Source organism: Heptranchias perlo, chromosome 3 (assembly GCF_035084215.1).
Source record: "Heptranchias perlo isolate sHepPer1 chromosome 3, sHepPer1.hap1, whole genome shotgun sequence".
Lineage (NCBI taxonomy): Eukaryota > Metazoa > Chordata > Chondrichthyes > Hexanchiformes > Hexanchidae > Heptranchias > Heptranchias perlo.
This window is the reverse complement of record NC_090327.1, coordinates 38,948,381-38,969,536: the sequence shown is the minus strand read 5'-3', so window position 1 is coordinate 38,969,536 and position 21,156 is coordinate 38,948,381. Positions and strand designations below refer to the sequence as shown.

Sequence of the window (21,156 nt, the reverse complement as noted above, 5' to 3'; positions counted from 1 at the left end):
CCCCCTTTATCTTTTATAAAGTTTATATTTTAAATTAAACTAAGCTGTCTCGAGGCAGAGAGACTGAAAAAACTACCCTTTTCTAATAATGTGAGCGTAGGGTGAAGGTTCTAAATTAACATCCACAATTTTTGTTTCTAAATCATGATGTCGAGGGGAATATATATGGAGAAAAATAATAAAGGGAAAAAAATGAGAGAATAAAAGTATCGGTAATTTGCAATAAATACGCGTGTGAAGCAATTTTCTTCCTCGCTTTGACCCAGATTGTCCGTTGGAGATGCGGGTGCGCGCGCTTTTCCCCCGTGACCAACGGCGGCCGCCATTTTGTGGCGGGGGGGAGGGAGTGGTGGGGGAGGGGGAAGAGAGATTCAGACGGGAGGGTGGGGGAGGGGAAAGGAGAAAAAAAACAAGATGGCTGCCGGCCGCTTGAAGCGAATGGCTTCCCCGGCTGTGAGTGAAAGCGCTGGCGAAGCGCGGCAGCAGCAGCACGGACTCAACTTGGCGGTGTCGTCGTCGTCATCATCAGTACCGCCGCTATCGTCGTCGCCTCCTTCATCAGCGTCCTCGCCGCCCTCGTCCTCTTGCTCGCCGCTTTCCCCTTCGGCCCCTAACGGCACTTTAGACGACGGCGAAGGGGAGGAAAATAATAAAAATAAAAAACTCGCCGGCCCTTTATATTTCTCCGTCGATCGTATGGACTCTCTCTTCTTGACCCGGCCGACCAGAGTGCGGCGGCGCCCCGAGCCTTTTTACCTCGGCGGCGGCGAAAGGTGCGCGGCGGCCTCTCGAGGAGGAGCGAAAGAGCCCGAGACAAACAATTATAACCACCACAATCATCACAACCACCGCAATCATTCTCCTCACCGTCGGCACCATCGCCACCACCAGGCCGGGGAGCCGCAGCAGCAGCGGGGGGTGAGTTCTACGGCAGCCCCCGGCTTCGGGCCCGGCTTAAGCAGGAGGGACTCGCGGCTTTGCGGCAAGAGCCAGGACGGAATGAATTCCGATGGACTTTTCTTCACTGCGGGCGAGGAGAGGGGCAAGGCTCCGGGCTCGAGCACCGCCGGCAACGGCCTGGCCGAAGAGCCGCCTTGTCTGAACCGCGACTCGGGCTTGGTGAATGGCAATAACAAAGCGGCGGGCAGCGTCCAGCGGAGCAACGGTGCTATCCCGCTGAACTCGACCTCGCCTGGCAAGGGGAACCCGGACAAAAACCGCTGGCTCAGGCTGCAGACGAATACCAACACCGCCGCCTACGACCACGGCCTACTGTCTAAAGACAGCAGCAAGATCCCCGGCCTCGAGTACGGATACCGAGCCGAACTTCTTGGCTCCAACCCCGGGGGAGGTTCACTTAAACCTCGCTACGGCGAAAGAAATCTCAATAATTGTATAGGGACTGAGACCCAAAACAAAAAAAAACATTCTGATGGGAGGAACAGTACTAACAGTAACACCATTAACCACCATAATAATTATAATAGTCTCAGTACCAATGTTAATAGTAGTCACAATAATAATATTAGTGTTAGCAGTCAAGATGAAGTGAGTGCTCAGAGTTTATTAGTTGCTAGTAAACAGGCTGAGATCAGGAGCAGGGCTCACCGGCTCTGCAAGCGTTTGCAGGTAGTTCAAGCCAAGCAGGTGGAGCGCCATGCCCAGCAGCAGCTGGCAGGTTTGGTGGAGCACAGTTTAAAGCAGTTTTCTTCCTCCTTCACCGATAGTCTTATTAATAACAGTAGTAGTAATAATAAACACAAAAGCACTTTGCACGGGAACAGTGCACTGCTGGCTGGATCTTTGTTGCTGAGGAATAATATTCCAAGAACGGATTCGGAAGGAGGTGGTGTTCATTTCAGTCCCAGCTCTTCCCTTCGATCTGGGGGGGGCAGTAAATGTTTGTTATCTTCGCCGAATGGGGATACTTTCTCTGGTTTTGTGAAAGATCGAGCTGTTTCTGAGGATCTGCTGAAACTGGTGTCCAGCGTGACTGTGAAACTCAGGACTTCGGAGAGGGCTTTTGATTCTGATGCCACCGAAAGCAGTTCAGGGGGCGAGACGGATGCAGAGGACGATGGCACGGGTGGTGCCAAATTCGAGCATCGGCATGTTGTTCTGTAAGTAATCAGGAGGTTTTAATGGTTTTTGACTCCTTGCAGCAATGAATTTATATTTTTTGAGAATGTATTTGCTACATATCATTGCTCTCCCCACCATGTTGAAGTCTAGGTTCTTAGCAAACTAGTGTGGCTTTAAAATACTATATATACGTTTTACAAGAGTTGAGGTTTTGTAATTTTAAATTGAGATCTCCCGTCTTTGTTTTCGGTGTTATTTTGTCAAAGGAGATTTTAATAGTTCAGCAGTGGATTGGGGTGGGGGCAGCCCTTCGGTGCAATGACATGGTGCATGAGTATTGACTCCAGTTGGAAGGTTATTGCTGTAAGCTGTTGCTCTTAGGGTTGCAGAAGTAACAGGAAGCTCTGCAGCATGTCTGTCAGTAAGGGGGTTACATTCTTTAGCAATGTGCAGTAAACACTGCGTGATGCTGCGTTTTATAAACCTTTTTATGATGGCGGAGCAGTAAGTTTTGAAGGTTTAATATTAGTGCCAACAGAATGGCAGGACATTGATCAAATAGATATTTTAAATGCTCAGATTGGCCTTTTTGTTTTGCTGGCACTATGAATTATCTCATTTTTCTCACAATAAAGCCTGTTACAGATTTAAAATATTTTCACTACATATAAATTGAAAATGTGAACATGTATGGTGTGAATATATTTTCATTCAGCAATTGCACAAGCTGAAACCAGTGAATTATGACCTCATCAGGTAATCGTGTTCTGTTTCTTGCAGATGGCAATTAGTGAAAAGCTGTCTTGTAGCCATTGACAGCTTTTCAGTTTGTCTTATGCTAGGTTTTAATCCCTATGTGTCTTTGGCACTCAGTAATGCTTCAGTTTTGACCAGCATTATCCTGAGTCAGTTTGCAGAAATTGTAAACAATTTTACAACACCAAGTTATAGTCCAGCAATTTTATTTTAAATTCACAAGCTTTCGGAGGCTTCCTCCTTCGTCAGGTAAATGTTCAGGAGCTCCTTGAAGTCTACGCATTTATACATCACAGAACAATACATGGTGTTTACAGACTGCCCCTGCAACTGCCCGTTGCCAAGGCAATCACCGTGTTCAGACAGAGAGGTGTCACCTGCAGAACCCCCGAATACACATTCAACAAAAAAACAAACAGGAAAAAAAACAGAGAGAGGCAGAAACATCCGGAAGGCAGAGAAAGCCAGCAAATGACCCATTATATTAAAAACAGATAACATTTGTTCACTGGTGGGGTAACGTGTAGCGTGACATGAACCCAAGATCCCGGTTGAGGCCGTCCTCATGGGTGCGGAACTTGGCTATCAATTTCTGCTCGACGATTTTGCGTTGTCGTGTGTCTCGAAGGCCGCCTTGGAGTATGCAGAAACACATTGCTTGTATGCATTGTGATCCTTGCTCAGTGTTATGGAAAAATGTCCCCAAATTATACTCCCTGCATAAACCAAAAGTGACTAATTTTTGTACCTGTGTGTTCACAATTTTGCTCATGGTCAGTTGTCACAATCTTCCCCCGTTGAATTATTGTCAAGTGTGCCCTGCTTCCACTCCCAATCCTGCAGTGTTTTGAGTGCCAAGTCAGCTGTTTAAGGTTTTTTAGTGATGAAAATCGTGGGCCTTGCTGTTTGAGACCACAGTGCATCCGGTCCGTTTTAAAATTACTACCAAGTCTGTTCCATGGACACAGTTCGACCTTAAAGCAGTAACTGCTGTCGTTTGAGGTGTCCCTTCATTTCACAATGTTTTTCTTTGGTTATTTACAGCATGAGGACCAGGAGTGAGCAGGAAAAAAGGAATTAACTGCCATTCCTATCACCTTCAAATTGGACCCTTTGTCCCCTCTTGGAGAAGCTTGTTGATTCATTATAAACTGGATTGAAGCGTTCTAGCTATTCATTATATGGTTTTACATAGAATGCACAGCACTGAAACAGGCAATTCGGCCCAACTGGTTCGTGCTCCACATGAGCCTACTTCAACTAACCCTATCAACATATCCTTCTGTTACTTTCTCCTTCATGTGCTTATCCAGCTTCCCTTTAAATGCATCTATGTTATTCACCTCAACTACTCCTTGTGGTAACGAGTTTCAAATTCCAACCACTCTCTGGGTAAAGAAGTTTCCCCTGAATTCCCTATTGGATTTATTAGTGCCTATCTTATATTTATGGCACCCATTTTTGGTCTCCCCCACAAGTGGCAACGTCTTCTCTACCCTATCAAATCCATTCATAATTTTAGAGCTCTATCAGATCACCGCTCAACTTTCTCTTTTCAAGAGAGAAGAGCCCCAACCTGTTCAATCTTTCCTGATCGGTGGAACCTTTAAGTTCCGGTATCATCCTTGTAAATCTTTTTTGCATCTTCGCCAATGCTTCTGTGTTCTTACAATATGGAGACCAGAACTGTGCACATTATTCTTAAGTGTGGTCTAACGAAGGTTCTGTACAAGTGTTGCTGGTCTGTGCTGAGTTTCTGCAATTGGACAGGGAGGCAGGAAAGTTAGGGTCATATAAAATTAAGCCAAATGGCACCTTTTTGTCCTTAACCTTCTTTATGCAGTTGCGGCTGTTGGCCGTTGGAATAGGAGTTGGAGTGCTACTATTGGCTGTTTCTCCCTGGCTTTATGGAAAGGAAAATTGGCCAATGTTATCCACTTCTGATCGCTAACCATCGACCACTGCTGGAAATGAGAGTGTGTGGATGCTGGGTGAGGACAATATTGGGCTCAGCCTGGTCAATTCATCTACCAATACTCACTGTCTTGACTCCTATATAAAGAATGTCCATGTGGGTGATTACAGGAGGGTGACTGACTTCTTCTTGGAGTACAAGAAAAGGGGAGGGAAATAGGTAAGATAAGAGATTGAAAATTGTAATCTTAGGAACCCAAGTGAAGGGCCAAAACCAATAAACAGGAAAGAGAACAAAGGCTTGAATTTATTTAGTGCTCGGGACACCCCAAAGGACTTCAAGCAAAATAATTACTTTTTGTACTGCAGCCACTGTTGTTTTTGTCGGCAAACACAGAAGCCAGTTTGCACACAGCAAGGTCCCATAAACAACATTGAGCTGAATGACCACTTAATCTATTTTGGTGGTTCTGCTTGAGGCATATGTGTTGGCTGGGACCATTGGGTTTGAAGGGAGTGAAGGGAGTCGGTAAATTACAAAGTTGTGGTCAAGTGATGCTAAGTTTGTGTTTAAAACTCAAATGTGTTGTAGGAAGGGAAAACTGAGGGAGGTAATGAATTTCACAGTGTTGAGGTCCTGGCAAAGAGTGAGTTAAACTAGATGGTGTGATGGGTCTTGATTTCAACACAATGTGGACTTGGAGTTATGTGTGAGGATAAAAATTTGAAATGACTGGCATGTCTGAGCTGCTGCTTGATCAAAAGAATGATAGTTAAATTTGTTGCATCATGGGTAGGGCCTGGTAGATAGAGTTACCAATAAAGCAGTCTCGGTGGGTGTCTGACTTTTTGAGGTGAACCATGGGATGTCAACTTATCTTCAAGTGGATGATTTGACGTGGAAGATTCCACTTCAACCTTTCAAGGTCATCCTTTTAAAGAAATCCTTGTCAACTTAAACTTCTACTTTTTCTGATACTCCAATCCAGCGATTGATTGAAAATTGGAATTTCTGGCTTGTAACCTAGTATTAATGTGTGTATGTGTGTACATATATCTATATCTTGTATATAGGAACAAGAGCCCTTTTCCCACTGTGTTCTTGCTGCTCACTATCGATTGACCCATTTTGGAAAGTGAGCATGGGTGGATCAGGATTGGGCTTGGCTGTGTTGTCCTGCAAAGTCAAGCAGTTTGCTGGCACTCTTCTGGGCTCATACATGGATAAAGGTACCACAGGACTGTTGCTACTGGTTAAACCATAATCCCGGCAAGAGTTGACAGGGTCTTGGAGCAAATGAAACCCTCCGGAATAGTTATTCTCTCTGGTGAGACAGCACCTGAAGTACTGTGTACAGTTTTGGTCTCCTTACGTCAGGACGGATATACTTGCCTTAGAGGGGTTGCCAACAAAGGTTCACTCGATTTGATTCTTGAGATAAGAGGGTTGTCCTCTCCGGAGAGATTGAATAAAATGGGCCTGTATTCTCTGGAGTTTAGAAGAATGCGAGTTGATCTCATTGAAACGTATAAAATTCTTAGAGGGCTTGACAGGTTAGATGCTGAGAGGCTGTTTCCCCTGGCTTGAGTCTAAAAGTCGGGGTCATAATCTCAAGATAGGAGGTTGGCCATTTAGGACCAAGGTGAGGAAAAATTCCTTCACTGAGTTGTGAAACTTTGAAATTCTCCATCTAGAGGGCTGTGGATGCTCAATCATTGAGTATATTCAAGATTGAGGTCGATAGATTTTTGGACACTAAGGAATATGGGGATAGGGCAGGAAAGTGGAGTTGAGGTCAAAGATCAACCATGATCTTAATGAATGGCGCAACAGGCTCAAGGGACCATAAGGCCTACTCCTGCTCCTATTTCTTACGTTCTTATGCCCTAAAAGTTCCTTGAATTGAACTCCTTGCTTGAGTATCAAATTGAGTTGAGAGAGTCATTAACAGGGACCCCAAGATATTTTGTAAAGGTGACAGTTGGAGCATATTGCTTCTGCAGAATGATCTTGTCAAGACTGTTCGTGGCTAAGAGGCTTGTTATTGTAGCATGGCAATTGATGGAGCTTCCTGCATGCCCCCTTTGGGTGGCTGCTGTGCTCAAGACAATGAATCTGGTGAGATTACCATTCTATAATGTGGGAAACAAATTTAGCAAGGGACAAGGAAGAGCCTTTTGAGTGCAGGGCTAAGAAATGAAAATCTTCCGTGCAGAGGACAGAAAAGAGCTCCCTCTCTAACACTTCTTCAGGACTGAATTTGAAACGCCTGGCATGGATGGGAGCAGAAGAGTACTGGGCCTGTCCCAAAACATAGCACGTTTTATTTTCCCTATGCATTGGGTTTCATGGAAAAGTTGATTTAGAATCATAGAATGATACAGCACATGTACCCGGCTCTTTGAAAGAGCTATCCAATTAGTCCCTTTCCCCATAGCTCTGCATATTTTTCCCCTTCAAGTATTTATCCAGTTCCCTTTTGAAAGTTATTAGTGAATCTGCTTCCACCACCCTTTCAGGCAGTGCATTCCAGATCATCATAACTTGTTGCATAATTTTTGTTTTCCTCATGCCGTCTCTGATTCTTTTGCCATTTACCTTAAATCTGTGCCCTCTGGTTACCGATTCGCCTGCTACGGGGAACAGTTTCTCCTTATTTACTCTAGCAAAACCCTTCACAATTTTGAACACCTCTATCAAATCTCCTCTCAACTTTCTCTGCTTTAAGGAGCACAACCCCAGATTCTCTCGTCTCTCTAGACTTCAGTTATGAAGTCTTTCATTCCTGGTACCATTTTTATTCAATCTTCTCTGCACTCTCACTAAGGCCTTGACATTCCTCCTAAATTGTGGTGCCCAGAATTGCTACAACATTCCAGATGGGGCCTAACCAGTGCTTTATAAATGTTATCATAACTTCCTAGCTTTAGTACTCTATGCTTCTATTTACAAAGCCGAGGATCCTGTATGCATTTTCAGTTGTCTTCTCAACTTGTCCTGCCACCTTCAAAGAGTTGTGTGTGTACACGCCCAGGTCTCTCTGCTCCTGCACCCTCTTCAAATGGTACGATTTAGTTTATATTGCCTCTCCTCATTCTTCCTGCCAAAATGTTTCACTTCGTACTTCTCTGCATTAAATTTCACCTGCCATAAGTCTTTCCATTTCACTAGTCTGTCGATGTCCTCCTGAAGTTTGTTGCGATCCCCCTCACTGATTACTACATTGCTGAGTTTCATGTCATCTGCAAACTATGAAATTATGCCCCCTGTACCCAAGTCCAGGTCATCAACATACATCAAAAAGAGCAATGGTCCCAACACCGACCCCTGGGGGACACCACTGCACACTTTTTTATTCGCTCATGGGATGTGGGCGTCGCTGGCGAGGCCAGCATTTATTGCCCATCCCTAATTGCCCTTGAGAAGGTGGTGGTGAGCCACCTTCTTGAACCGCTGCAGTCCGTGTGGTGACGGTTCTCCCACAGTGCTGTTAGGAAGGGAGTTCCAGGATTTTGACCCAGCGACGATGAAGGAACGGCAATATATTTCCAAGTCGGGATGGTGTGTGACTTGGAGGGGAATGTGCAGGTGGTGTTATTCCCATGTGCCTGCTGCTCTTGTCCTTCCAGGTGGTGGAGGTCGCGGGTTTGGGAGGTGCTGTCAAAGAAGCCTTGGCGAGTTGCTGCAGTGCATTCTGTGGATGGTACACACTGCAGCCACTGTGAGCCGGTGATGATGGGAGTGAATGTTTAGGGTGGTGGATGGGGTGCCAATCAAGCGGGCTGCTTTGTCCTGGATGGTGTTGAGCTTCTTGAGTGTTGTTGGAGCTGCACTCATCCAAGCAAGTGGTGGAAAGGCTTTGGGGAGTCAGGAGGTGAGTCACTCACCGCAGAATACCCAGCCTCTGACCTGCTCTTGTAGCCACAGTATTAATGTGGCTGGTCCAGTTAAGTTTCTGGTCAATGGTGACCCCCAGGATGTTGATGGTTTGGGATTCGGCGATAGTAATGCCGTAGAATGTCACGGTGAGGTGGTCAGACTCTCTCTTGTTGGAGATGGTCATTGCCTGGCTCTTGTCTGGCACGAATGTTACTTGCCACTTATCAGCCCAAGCCTGGATGTTGTCCAGGTCTTGTTGCATGCGGGCTTGGACTGCTTCATTATCTGAGGGGTTGCGAATGGAACTGAACACTGTGCAATCATCAGCGAACATCCTCATTTCTGACCTTATGATGGAGGGAAGATCATTGATGAAGCAGCTGAAGATGGTTGGGCCTTGGACACTGCCCTGAGGAACTCCTGCAGCATTGCCCTGGGGCTGAGATGATTGGCCTCCAACAACCACTGACATCTTCCTTTGTGCTAGGTATGACTCCAGCCATTGGAAAGTTTTCCCCCTGATTCCCATTGACTTCAATTTTACTAGGGCTCCTTGGTGCCACACTCGGTCAAATGCTGCCTTAATGTCAAGGGCAGTCACTCTCACCTCACCTCTGGAATTTAGCTCTTTTGTCCATGTTTGGACCAAGGCTGTAATGAGGTCTGGAGCCGAATGGTCCTGGCGGAACCCAAATTGAGCATCGGTGAGTAGATTATTGTTGAGTAAGTGCCGCTTGATAGCACTGTCGACGACACCTTCCATCACTTTGCTGATGATTGAGAGTAGACTGATGGGGCGGTCATTGGCCAGATTGGATTTGTCCTGCTTTTTGTGGACAGGACTTACCTGGGCAATTTTCCACATTGTTGGGCAGATGCCATTGTTGCAGCTGTACTGGAACAGCTTGGCTAGAGGCGCAGCTCGTTCTGGAGCACAAGTCTTCAGCACTACAGCCGGGATGTTGTTGGGGCCCATAGCCTTTGCTGTATCCAGTGCACTCACCCGTTTCTTGATATCACGTGGAATGAATCGAATTGGCTGAAGACTGGCTTCTGTGATGGTGGGGATGTCGGGAGGAGGCTGAGATGGATTATCCACGCGGCACTTCTGGCAGAAGATGGTTGCAAACGCCTTGTCTTTTGCACTCACATGCTGGATTCCGCCATCATTGAGGATGGGAATGTTTACAGAGCCTCCTCCTCCAGTTAGTTGTTTAATTGTCCACCACCATTCACGACTGGATGTGGCAGGACTGCAGAGTTTTGATCTGATCCGTTGGTTGTGGAATCGCTTAGCTCTGTCTGTAGCACGTTGCTTCCGCTGTTTAGCATGCATATAGTCCTGAGTTGTAGCTTCACCAGGTTGGCACCTCATTTTTAGGTACGCCTGGTGCTGCTCCTGGATGCTCTTCTTCACTCCTCATTGAGCCAAGATTAAACCCCTGGCTTGTTGGTAATGGTAGAGTGAGGAATATGCCGGGCCATGAGGTTACATATTGTGCTGGAATACAATTCTGCTGATGGCCCACAGCGCCTCATGGATGCCCAGTATGGAGCTGCTCGATCTGTTCAGAATCTATCCCATTTAGCACGGTGGTAGTGGCACACAACACGTTGGATGGTGTCCTCAGTGCGACGACGGGACTTTGTCTCCACGAGGATTGTACGGTGGTCATTCCTACCAATACTGTTGTGGACAGATGCATTTGCGACAGGTGAGGATGAGGTCAAGTAAGTTTTTCCCTCGTGTTGGTTCGCTCACCACCTGCCGCAAGCCCAGTCTGGCAGCTATGTCCTTCAGGACTCGGCCAGCTCGGTCAGTAGTGGTGCTACCGAGCCACTCTTGGTGATGGATATTGAAGTCCTCCACCCAGAGTACATTTTGTGCCCTTGCTACCCTCAGTGCTTCCTCCAAGTGGTGCTCAACATGGAGGAGGACTGATTCATCAGCTGAGGGAGGGCGGTAGGTGGTAATCAGCAGGAGTTTTCCTTGCCCATATTTGACCTGATGCCATGAGATTTCATGGGGCCCAGAGTCAATGTTGAGGACTCCCACCTTCTCTTGGGCAATTAGGGATGGGCAATAAATGCCGGCCTCGCCAGCGACGCCCACATCCCATGAACGAATAAAAAAAGAAGTCTTGCTGATCTGTTACTGATCAGTTATTTCCCCCTTCCCCATTCTGAACGTTTGCTTCTTGAGTGCAATGTGTTGCTGGAATGTCGCTAATGGCACAATGGACTAGAATTTGTTCCAAGCAAAATCATTGCCATTTGAGCGCTACAGAATCTGATGTGTTGATACATGTTGGATCATAATGGATATGGTGGCTTTCCCACTTGTGAAATGTCTTGGCATTCAGATCCAATAATTCTGGTGTACTATTTCAGATGGATTCTCTCTACAAGTTACAAGGTGTACTGCTCCCCATGTTTACTTGGTTTTGATTTTTAAAAGGAATTTTGCCAGTTTTCTTCCCTGAACATGTTAATCTCTTGGGGTAAGGTTTCACAAGCAGAAGAAGATCCCCAGTCTTTCACTCAAGTGATCATTCATCTTGTGTCCATCTCGAAATGCAAATGTACGAAAAGGCAAAAAAAGCCCATCAGGCCCAGGAATACACACCCCTTTGTTAGATAGTGCAGCTTGTGCACCGCACGTCCCTGTTGCTATCAGTGCTAATTCTTAAGGTGAGATGGCAAAAAATCTATGGCCAATTTCCGGAAAAACCTCGTGGAAATTCGCGCTGACTTCCAAAGTCAATTAAACGTGCTTCAGGTGATCAAGGTTATTCCTGATGTGCTTAATCAAACCCCATTCCATAATACCCCAATTTCCTTTGGAGCAGAGAAGTATGCAGGGTCAAAAACAACAACTGTGGTCCATTGGGCTGGATCTAAAGGCCACAAATTTCTTGCCTGACTACCTCATATACATTTTTGGTAGATGGATGTATCAATCACCCTTTTAATATTCTCCACTTTCGCTGCCTCCCTGGATAGGCAATTCTGCATATTCACTGCCCTCTGAGTGAACAAGTCATATCTCAAGTGAGTTGACACTGTGTTATGCAGGATACTGCAGCTGGATCCTGTCCTCACTCAACATCCAAATCTGTGCTCTTTCCAGAAGCAGTGGTGGTCCTGACCAGTACTGAGGCCAATTATAGTTTTTCCTTTTGGTTGACAGAGAACAGCTGATTTAAGCGCCTTCTGGTCTATGCTATTCCAAGTGATGTATTTACTGTGTGTGCTTGTGTCAGAGAATATATCCTTTTGCTTATATAGCAACAGTGACTGGACTTCCAAAGTAGTTGTAAAGTGCCTTGGGACATTCTGTGCGCATGAAAGATGATCTCTGCACATGCAAGTTCTTCCTTCCAAGCAGAAGCATTCTGGTTTTCCTCTCCACGCCTACTTGCATTTTTCTGGCACGTTTGCTGAGTAATGGGTTTTGTAAATGTATGAAGCTGATTTCTGGCATAATGGGTGCAACTGTTTCAGCAGGCATCGTAATTTTTCATCTTAAACTAATAAGTAGAGATGCTCCAGTGGTTGGATGTGCAATTGTCTTGTTCAAATTGTCAGTTGGACGTGATGCAGCGTGAAAACTGTGGGTGTGTTGCCTTCCAGATGGGCTTCCATTCTGTTTCAGAATTGCGTTTCAGAACTGCTAAGATTTTGCATGGAGACAAGTGAGTTCGACACTTCCTGTTTCAATACATTCTACATTATATAGTGACAGAATCCTCTGACTTGACTGTTACATCCTAATTCTTTATAAAATTACAGTTGACAGGTACAGCACTAACTTTCTAGGTTTTGTAAGAAGGAGTACATGAAAGGCTATTTTTTTTTTTAGTCATCATTTTGGTGGGTCAGTTGGATCTGGGTTCATGCGCAGGCCTTCCTGAGCAGTGAGTTCCTATTTTTAGTGGCAGTGTTTTGGGGGGAAAGCGGTGGAGCAGCAAGGAGTGATGGGTTGAATAGAGGTTAAAGGTTCCCCGTAGAGAAGCAAATTGGACATTAGTCATCCTGCACTACTATCATGCAACTCAAGGAAGCTGATAACAGAGTGGTATTGACGGAGTTGAACAGGTAGCTGTTGATTTACTTCCTGAAACTATTAATTTGACAGCAAGCTTCAGTAACTGACCATCATGGTCAAACAGTTCTCTTTAATCGGGGCCATAACACCTGTTCCCAACAATCTCCATTACCCCAAAAACTTGGGATGTCCCAAAGGATCTCAATAAATACTTCCGAGTAGGACCCATATTAGTAAACTGGAGACTGCTTGCCCTACTGTGGACAAAACATGAACTACTAATCCACTTCACTATAGGCACCACCTTGGGTGCTTTGCCAAGGAATTGTGTGTGTGTATCCACAGAGCACAAGAACAATTAAGTGCAACTTCAAAATCACTGTAACTGGGATTTCAGAGAAGCATCTTGGTGAGCATCAGAAATTTCTGCACGATATTTCCCTGAACCTTGCACAGCATCTAGGAGCATGCTAGAATGTTTTTTCTGGATGTGGATAATACGTGGAGTGTGTATTTTTAGCTGTTTTATAGAAGGAAAGAAAGACGTGCATTTATATAGTGTCATATCACATCTTCAAGAGGTCCCAAAGCACTTCACAGCCAATTAATTACCTTCGAAGTTCAGTCACTTTTGTTATGCAAATGCAGCAGCCAATTTGCAAACAGCGAGGCACCACAAAGTGCAGTGAGATGAACGAACAATTAAGCTGTTTCAGTGGTGGTGGTTCAGGGAGGAATGTTGGCCAGTGGTTCGAGAGAGAGCTCCCTGCTCTTGTTTCAACAACGTGCCATATGATCTATTGTGTCTACTTGAACAGGTTCTCGGTTTAACATCACCAGAAAGGCTCAGGCAATGTGGCATTCATTCAGTACTGCATTGGTCATGTGCTCATGTCTTGGGTTGGGGTTTAAACCCACAACCTCCTGACTCAGGTGAGAGTGCTCTTACTTAGCCAAGCTGATGAGAGTGAAATACTTGCGGTTAAAGGGATTTCACTGATCGTGTGAGCAATTCTGTGCAAGAGTTTCAAGTATTACACTTTAAAATATGTTGGCTCATGTGTTTTCTCCCCCTGTCGTGTATTGGTGTACTGCATTCAGTTCTGGGCACTGTACCTCAGGAAGGATATATTGGCCTGCAAGGGGTTATAATGCAGGTTCACCAGAATGATACCAGGGTTTAGAGGGTTAAATTACGAGGACAGTTTGCATAAACTTGGTTTGTGTTCCCTTGAGTTTAGAAGGTTGGGACATTATCTAATCAAGGTGTTTAAAATGATAATAGGATGGATACAGGTAAATTATTTCCTTTGGTGGAGGAATCCAGAATAAGAGGGCTTAATCTTAAAATTAGAGCCAGGCTCTTCAGAAGTGAAATCAGGAAGTACTTCACACAAAGGGTACTGGAAATCTGGAACTCTCTCTTCCCAAAAGGCTGTGGAGGCTGTGGTCAGTTGAAATTTTCAAGACTGAGATTGATAGATTTTTGTTTGGTAAGGGTGTCAAAGTATATGGGACAAAGGTGGGTAAATGGATTTGAACACCGATCAGCCGTGATCTAATTGAATGGCAGAACAGGCTCAAGGGGCTGAGTGCCCTACTCCTGGTCTTATGTCCTATGCTCCTCTGATATCCAGAAAAATAAACCCAGCAACAACACTGCAGTTTGAATTATTTACTTTTGAAATATGTACAGGTTTTGATTTATGAGTGTTGCTATGGCATCATTATCTCCAGTTGCCATATTTTGCATCTGTTAATAAGTACGCTAGACATTTACTGCTCCTGGATAAATAGAACAGATTACTGAAGCAAAAGAAAGGGAATGATGAAAACTACAACTTGAACAAAAATTTCCACTAGCTTCTCAATGGTTTAGTTGGTCAAACCAGTATGGAGCTGCAACATACAGACCTAAAGGTTGCAGTTTCAATTCTCAACACTATTTGAAATGATGCCCTTACTGTACACCAACAAGAAACACAAGAATTGTAAAAAAATATATCACATAACAAAAAAAAATTATACTCTGAGAACTTGATCTGCACTCGGGCTGTCCAAGGTTGAGGGATGAAGGGCTCATCTCAGCCCAAGGGGAGGGATTGTTGGTGCTACAATTAATTTAAATATCCCTTGGCTCAGGAGGGGTAAAACAGAAAGGGTTCCCACTCCTGATTGCAATCCAGCCACTTCTTCTGGTTGTCAGACGAGAACAGAATGGGCTTGGCTGTTGCGTCCCCTCAGTCAAAATAGTTTGCCAGTGATCAATGTGCAGGCTTCACTTGTGAAGAATAGTTGAGGTATCAGATGGCACGTGTGTCATGGAACCATAACCCAGCTTGAATCAATCCTTTCAGGAGAAGTAAAGAGGAGAAAATTGCTCATTATTGGCTAACAAAAATATGTTTTAGCTGTGTCTCTTTTGGTGGTTACCAACAAACAGCACTGAATGATCCGCCAGATTTAGTTGCTAACCTCTGAATTTGGTTGGTAAGTAATGTACAAGATTGAAAATTGATTGTTAAGTTGTGTCTCGTGTCTTCTCCAACAATAGGAGTGAGATTCAAAATTTGTTGATTAGTGAAGGTTCTGAGATAGTTGCACCTAAATGCCATATTGCGATATATCTCTATCTTTCAGCATTAGCCCTCAAGTATGCTACATATTGGTTTCTTATCCCTAAGGTTCCCCCATATTACATGCCATTACTAGATCTCAGGCTTCTCTGTATCCCTTTTGTGTCCAGCAACACGCTCTTTTACCCTCAATCCCCCATACCCCTGGAAGTGCTTTGTGGAGTCAAGGGACTTGTCTCTCCCCGTCTCTTGACCTTGGACAGCTGCGGATTAGATTCACACTGAGTGTAAGTTTCTTTTGTATGTGATAGTATGTTTGGTGTGTTTGTTGGTGTGAGTAAGAGCATCTTTTCAACATGGACAGAATCAAGCAGTGTGATCCAAAAAGTGAAAATCCTGTAATCCCATGTAATCAAAATGGAAGGTTGAGTTATTTTGTCCCTAGAAACTTGTGGCCTTTGGTGTAATTGTAGATAGAGCTCGCCAAATAATTTATGGGACAGTGTGCTGGATATCCTGCTGAGACCATTACCATGTGAACCATGGAATGGATTGGTCAGAGTTGAATGCTGATCGTAATCTTTGATATGTTGAAGTGTGATAAGGAAGAAGTTTTTACTGAGGCTGTTTATTTGAGTGGATGAAGTTGTTTGTGGAGAAGACTTGATGGAACAAATAGGCTTTGGTCATTGCACGCTTAAGTTTACTTTGTCTAATTTTCTCCTAATCTTGTGAAGTTGCTGATCCCTGCTGTGGTACAGTTCCACTGATGCCAGGCCCCACTCAAGGAACCCTCGCTGATTCTCCCTTACCAGTTCCAGGAGCATTTCAGCCAGTTAAATCCCTGCAGAAGTGCTGGCAGAAATAAACTCACTCAGCACAGAGCAGGGATCGATCCTGGTTAAGTTCCATACTGGGCTCTTGCTGAAAACTTTTTTATTTGGTTTGGTTTATTTCTGTTGTGCTCAGAAACTTTTCATTTAAGTGTTGAATGTTCTTGACAGCCATTTGTTTCAGAGAACTTAGCTGGACAAGTGAGACTTACTCAAAAGGATGACAAAACACAAATTCATGTAAAATAATGGAATCGATTTATCGGGTAAACTTGAGGATTATCTGCACAACAGAAACCTAGTAAACAGCAGTCAACATGCTTGAGATGGATAAGAGCCTGCATTTTCTGTTTTCCTTGAAGTGATGACCAAAATTCATTGTAGTAAACTCAAGAAAGTTTGTGTTTAGATTTCCAAAAGGTATTTGATAAAGCTCCACATCAAATGTTATTAATTAAACTTAAAGCTGTGGGGATTCAGGGCAACACTTGGGTACAGATAATAAGACTGGCTTAAGGGTAGAAAACAGCAGTACACTGGTTAGATGGGTCATGCCAGTGTGGGGACAAGTACTGAGTGGAGTGCTTCAGGAGGGCACTGCAGTTTCTAATTTATATCTGACTTGAATTCTGAAATTTAATGCAAATTGGTTAGATTTGCAGATGACAGCAAACTAGGAAGGGCTGTGGAATCGAAGGGGAGGGCTCAGAAGCTACAAAATGAACTAAACATATGTTAGTGGGCTGAACAATGGCAGGTGAAATTTAATGCAGACAAGTATAAAGTTTTGCATATAAAAAAGAAAAATGAGCAAAATGCATACATCATGAATGGTATTGAATTCTTCAAATAGTGCCCTGAACCATTGGAACTAAGATTGGTTTGGAAGTAACTTTGGAGTCTTGGAACAAACCAAAGATTCGGTTGGAATTGACCAAGGAGTATTAGTGGACACAACGCTGAATGTGTCCAACCAATTCAGAGCAGCAAACAATAAAGCCAAGAGAATAAAAACAGAAAATGCTTGAAATGCTCAGCGGGTCAGGCAACATCTGTGGATGGCCTTCCTCATTCCGATGTATCTTGTGAGTTTGAGTCATCTCACCAGATTTCAAGATAGATCCAGATAGGGAAGTCTCAGCTCACCTATCCTCTCCCACAATCAGAACATTGAACTGTTTTTTTCAATAATTGAAAAGATTACTTTTCTACTGTCCTGTCCAGAAGTCTATTTCATTTATTGGTAACTTTGTGTGAAGAAGAAATTTGCCATTTACCAGTTTGAACCTATGTCCCTTTGACTGACTATCGCACTATAGTTTGAAGTAGATTTCTGGATCCATTTTTGTTTTCTGGTTTATATCTTAAATACCTCTGGAAGGTCACCTCCTTTCAAGACTGAGAAACCCAAGTTTTCCCCGGTCTTTCCTCATAATTTCTCTGACTTTGTGATTTGGCTGTATCGTGAGTGTCCTTTAGGTTTTGTTGATTGCTGCTCTGCAGTGATTGGACACATATGGTTCCATGTGTTTTATTTACGCAGCATTGCAGCCATTAACTCCAGGTGCTTCAATGAATTAATCATTTTAATTGTGTGTTAATTCAGCTCCTTTGAGCTGTTCATGCAGTCACTCGTTGAAATCAGCTTTTTGCAATGCCATTTATTATTTACAGTATATTATCACTGGGATTTCAGTATTGCATAATGGTGGATGTGTAACCTCTCTGTAGACTTTAACTGGGCTGTAAGTAAAACAATGGTTAAACATTACAGTTAAACATTACATGCAGGTGTGGATATTGGGGGTGAGGACAGGATCGTATTTGACTGTTATAAACTTAAAATCGTCCAAAATTGTGATGCCCGTATCAAACTCGCACCAAGTCCCATTCGCCATCACCCCTGTGCTTGCTGACCTGCACTGGCTCCTGGTCCACCAACACCTCGATTTTTAAAATTATCATCTTGTTCAAATTGCTCCATGGTATTGCCCCTCCCTATCTCCGTAACCTCCCCCAGCCCTACAACCCTCCCGAGAACGCTGCATCTCCCCAATTTTGGCCGCTTATGCATCCCCCACTTCCTTCAGCCTACCATTGGTGGCCGTGCCTTCCAGCTGTCTAGGCCTTATGCTCTGAAATTTCCTCCTGAAACTGCTCCACCTCTCCCTCCTTTCAGGATGCTCCTTAAAACCTACTTTTTTGACCAAGCTTTTGGTCATCTGTCCTAATGTCTCCTTTGGCTCGGTGCCAGTTTTTGTCTGATTGCGCTCGTGAAGTACATTGGAACATTTTACTACATTAAAGATGCTATATAACAATAAAATCTGGAATTAAAATACTGGTATCAGTTATGGTGGCCGTGAAACTACCATATTGTCGTTAAAAACCCACCTGGTTCACTAATGTCCTTTAGGGAAGGAAACCTGCCGTCCTTACCCAGTCTGGCCTATATGTGACTCCAGACCCACAGCAATGTGGTTCATTCTTAATTGCCTTCTGAAATGGCCTAGCAAGCCACTCAGTTGTAAAATCTCACTTATAAAAAAAAAAGTCATAATAAGAATAAAACCACCAGGTACTGGACACGACAAAGGCAAACCAAGCCTAGTCGACCCTGCAAAGTCCTCCTCGCTAACATCTGGGGACTTGTGCCAAAATTGGGAGAGCTGTCTCACAGACTAGGCAAGCAACAGCCTGACACAGCCATACTCAGAATCATACCTTTCAGCCAACGTCCCAGACTCTTCCATCACCATCCCTGGGTATGTCCTGTCTCACCAGCAGGACAGACCCACCAGAGGTGGCAGTACAGTGATATACAGTCAGGAGGGAGTGGCCCTGGGATCCCTCAACATTGACTCTGGACCCCATGAAATCTCATGGCATCAGGTCAAACATGGGCAAGGAGACCTCCTTCTGATTGCCACCTACCTCCCTCCCTCAGCTGATGAATTAGTCCTCCTCCATGTTGAGCACCACTTGGAGGAAGCACTGAGGGTACAAGGGTACAGAATGTACTCTGGGTGGGGGACTTCAATGTCCATCACCAAGAGTGGCTCGATAGCACCACTACTGACTGAGCTATCCGAGTCCTGAAGGACATAGCTGCCGGACTGGGCCTGCGGCAGGTGGTGAGCGAACCAACACGAGGGAAAAACCTACTTGACCTCGTCCTCACCAATCTACATGTTGCAAATGTCCATAACGGTATTGCTGGAGTGACCACCACACAGTCCTCGTGGAGACGAAGTCCCGTCTTCGCACTGAGGATACCATCCACGTGTCGTGTGGCACTACCACCGTGCTAAATGAAATAGATTCAGAGCAGATCTAGCAGCTCAAAACTGGGCATCCATGAGGTGATGTGGGCCATCAGCAGCAGCAGAATTGTATTCCAGCACAATATGTAACCTCATGGCCCGGCATATTCCTCACTCTACCATTACCAACAAGCTAGGGGAGCAACCCTGGTTCAATGAGGATTGTAGAAGAGCATGCCAGGAGCCCCACCAGGCGTACCTAAAAATGAGGTGCCAACCTGGTGAAGCTGCACCTCAGGACTATATGCATGCTAAATAGCGGAAGCAACATGCTACAGACAGAGCTAAGCGATTCCACAACCAACGGATCAGTTCAAAGTTCTGCAGTCGTGAATGGTGGTGGACAATTAAACAACTAACGGGAGGAGGAGGCTCTGTAAACATCCCCATCCTCAATGAAGGCGTAGTCCAGCATGTGAGTACAAAAGACAAGGCTGAAGCGTTTGCAACCATCTTCAGCCAAAATTGCTGAGTGGATGATCTCTCTCGGCCGCCTCCTGATATCCCTACCATCACAGAAGTCAGTCTTCAGCCAATTCGATTCACTCCACGTGATATCAAGAAACGGGTGAGTGCACTGGATACAGCAAAGGCTATGGGCCCCGACAACATCCCGGCTGTAGCACTGCAGACTTGTGCTCCAGAACTAGGTGTGCCTCTAGCCAAGCTGTTCCAGTACAGCTGCAACACTGGCACCTACCCGACAATGTGGAAAATTGCCCAGGTATGTCCTGTCCACAAAAAGCAGGACAAATCCAATCCGGCCAATGACCGCCCCATCAGTCTACTCTCAATCATCAGCAAAGTGATGGACGTTGTCGTCGACAGTGCTATCAAGCGGCACTTACTCACCAATAACTTGCTCACCGATGCTCAGTTTGGGTTCCGCCAGGACCACTCGGCTCCAGACCTCATTACAGCCTTGGTCCAAAGATCGACAAAAGAGCTGAATTCCAGAGGTGAGGTGAGAGTGACTGCCCTTGACATCAAGACAGCATTTGACGGAGTGTGGCACCAAGGAGCCCTAGTGAAATGGAAGTCAATGGGAATCAGGGGAAAAACTCTCCAGTGGCTGGAGTCATACCGAGCACAAAGGAAGATGGTAGTGATTGTTGGAGGCCAATCATCTCGGCCCCAGGGCATTGCTGCAGGAGTTCCTCAGGGCAGTGTCCTCGGCCCAACCATCTTCAGCTGCTTCATCAATGACCTTCCCTTCATCATAAGATTAGAAATGGGGATGTTCACTGATGATTGAACAGTGTTCAGTTCTATTCGCAACCCCTCAGATAATGAAGCAGTCCGAGCCCACATGCAGTAAGACCTGGACAACATCCAGGCTTGGGCTGATAAGTGGTAAGTAACATTCGCGCCAGACAAGTGCCAGGCAATGACCATCTCCAACAAGAGAGAGTCTGACCACCTCACCTTGATGTTCTATGGCATTACCATCGCCGAATCCCCCACCATCAACATCCTTGGGGTCATCATTGACCAGAAACTTAACTGGACCAGCCATATAAATACTGTGGTTACTAGAGCTGGTCAGAGGCTGGGTATTCTGCGGCGAGTGACTCACCTCCTGACTCCCCAAAGCTTTCCACCATCTACAAGGCACAAGTCAGGAGTGTGATGGAATACTCTCCACTTGCCTGGATGAGTGCAGCTCCAACAACACTCAAGAAGCTTGACACCATCCAGGACAAAGCAGCCCGCTTGATTGGCACCCTATCCACCACCCTAGACA

At 45.0% G+C, this 21,156-nt stretch overlaps 1 protein-coding gene across 4 annotated transcripts in view; it reads left to right on the top strand.

Moving 5' to 3' along the window:
- Nucleotides 1-404: 404 nt before the first annotated feature.
- Nucleotides 405-21,156, top strand: part of LOC137312488 (KAT8 regulatory NSL complex subunit 1-like) — a 201,835-nt gene continuing 181,083 nt past the window's right edge. For all 4 annotated transcript variants that reach the window (XM_067979051.1, XM_067979045.1, XM_067979040.1 and 1 more), the window contains exon 1: nt 405-2,120. In XM_067979051.1, the coding sequence (XP_067835152.1) occupies nt 415-2,120 (1,706 nt within the window). In that variant the 5' untranslated portion in view covers nt 405-414. The remainder of the gene's footprint in view (nt 2,121-21,156) is intronic.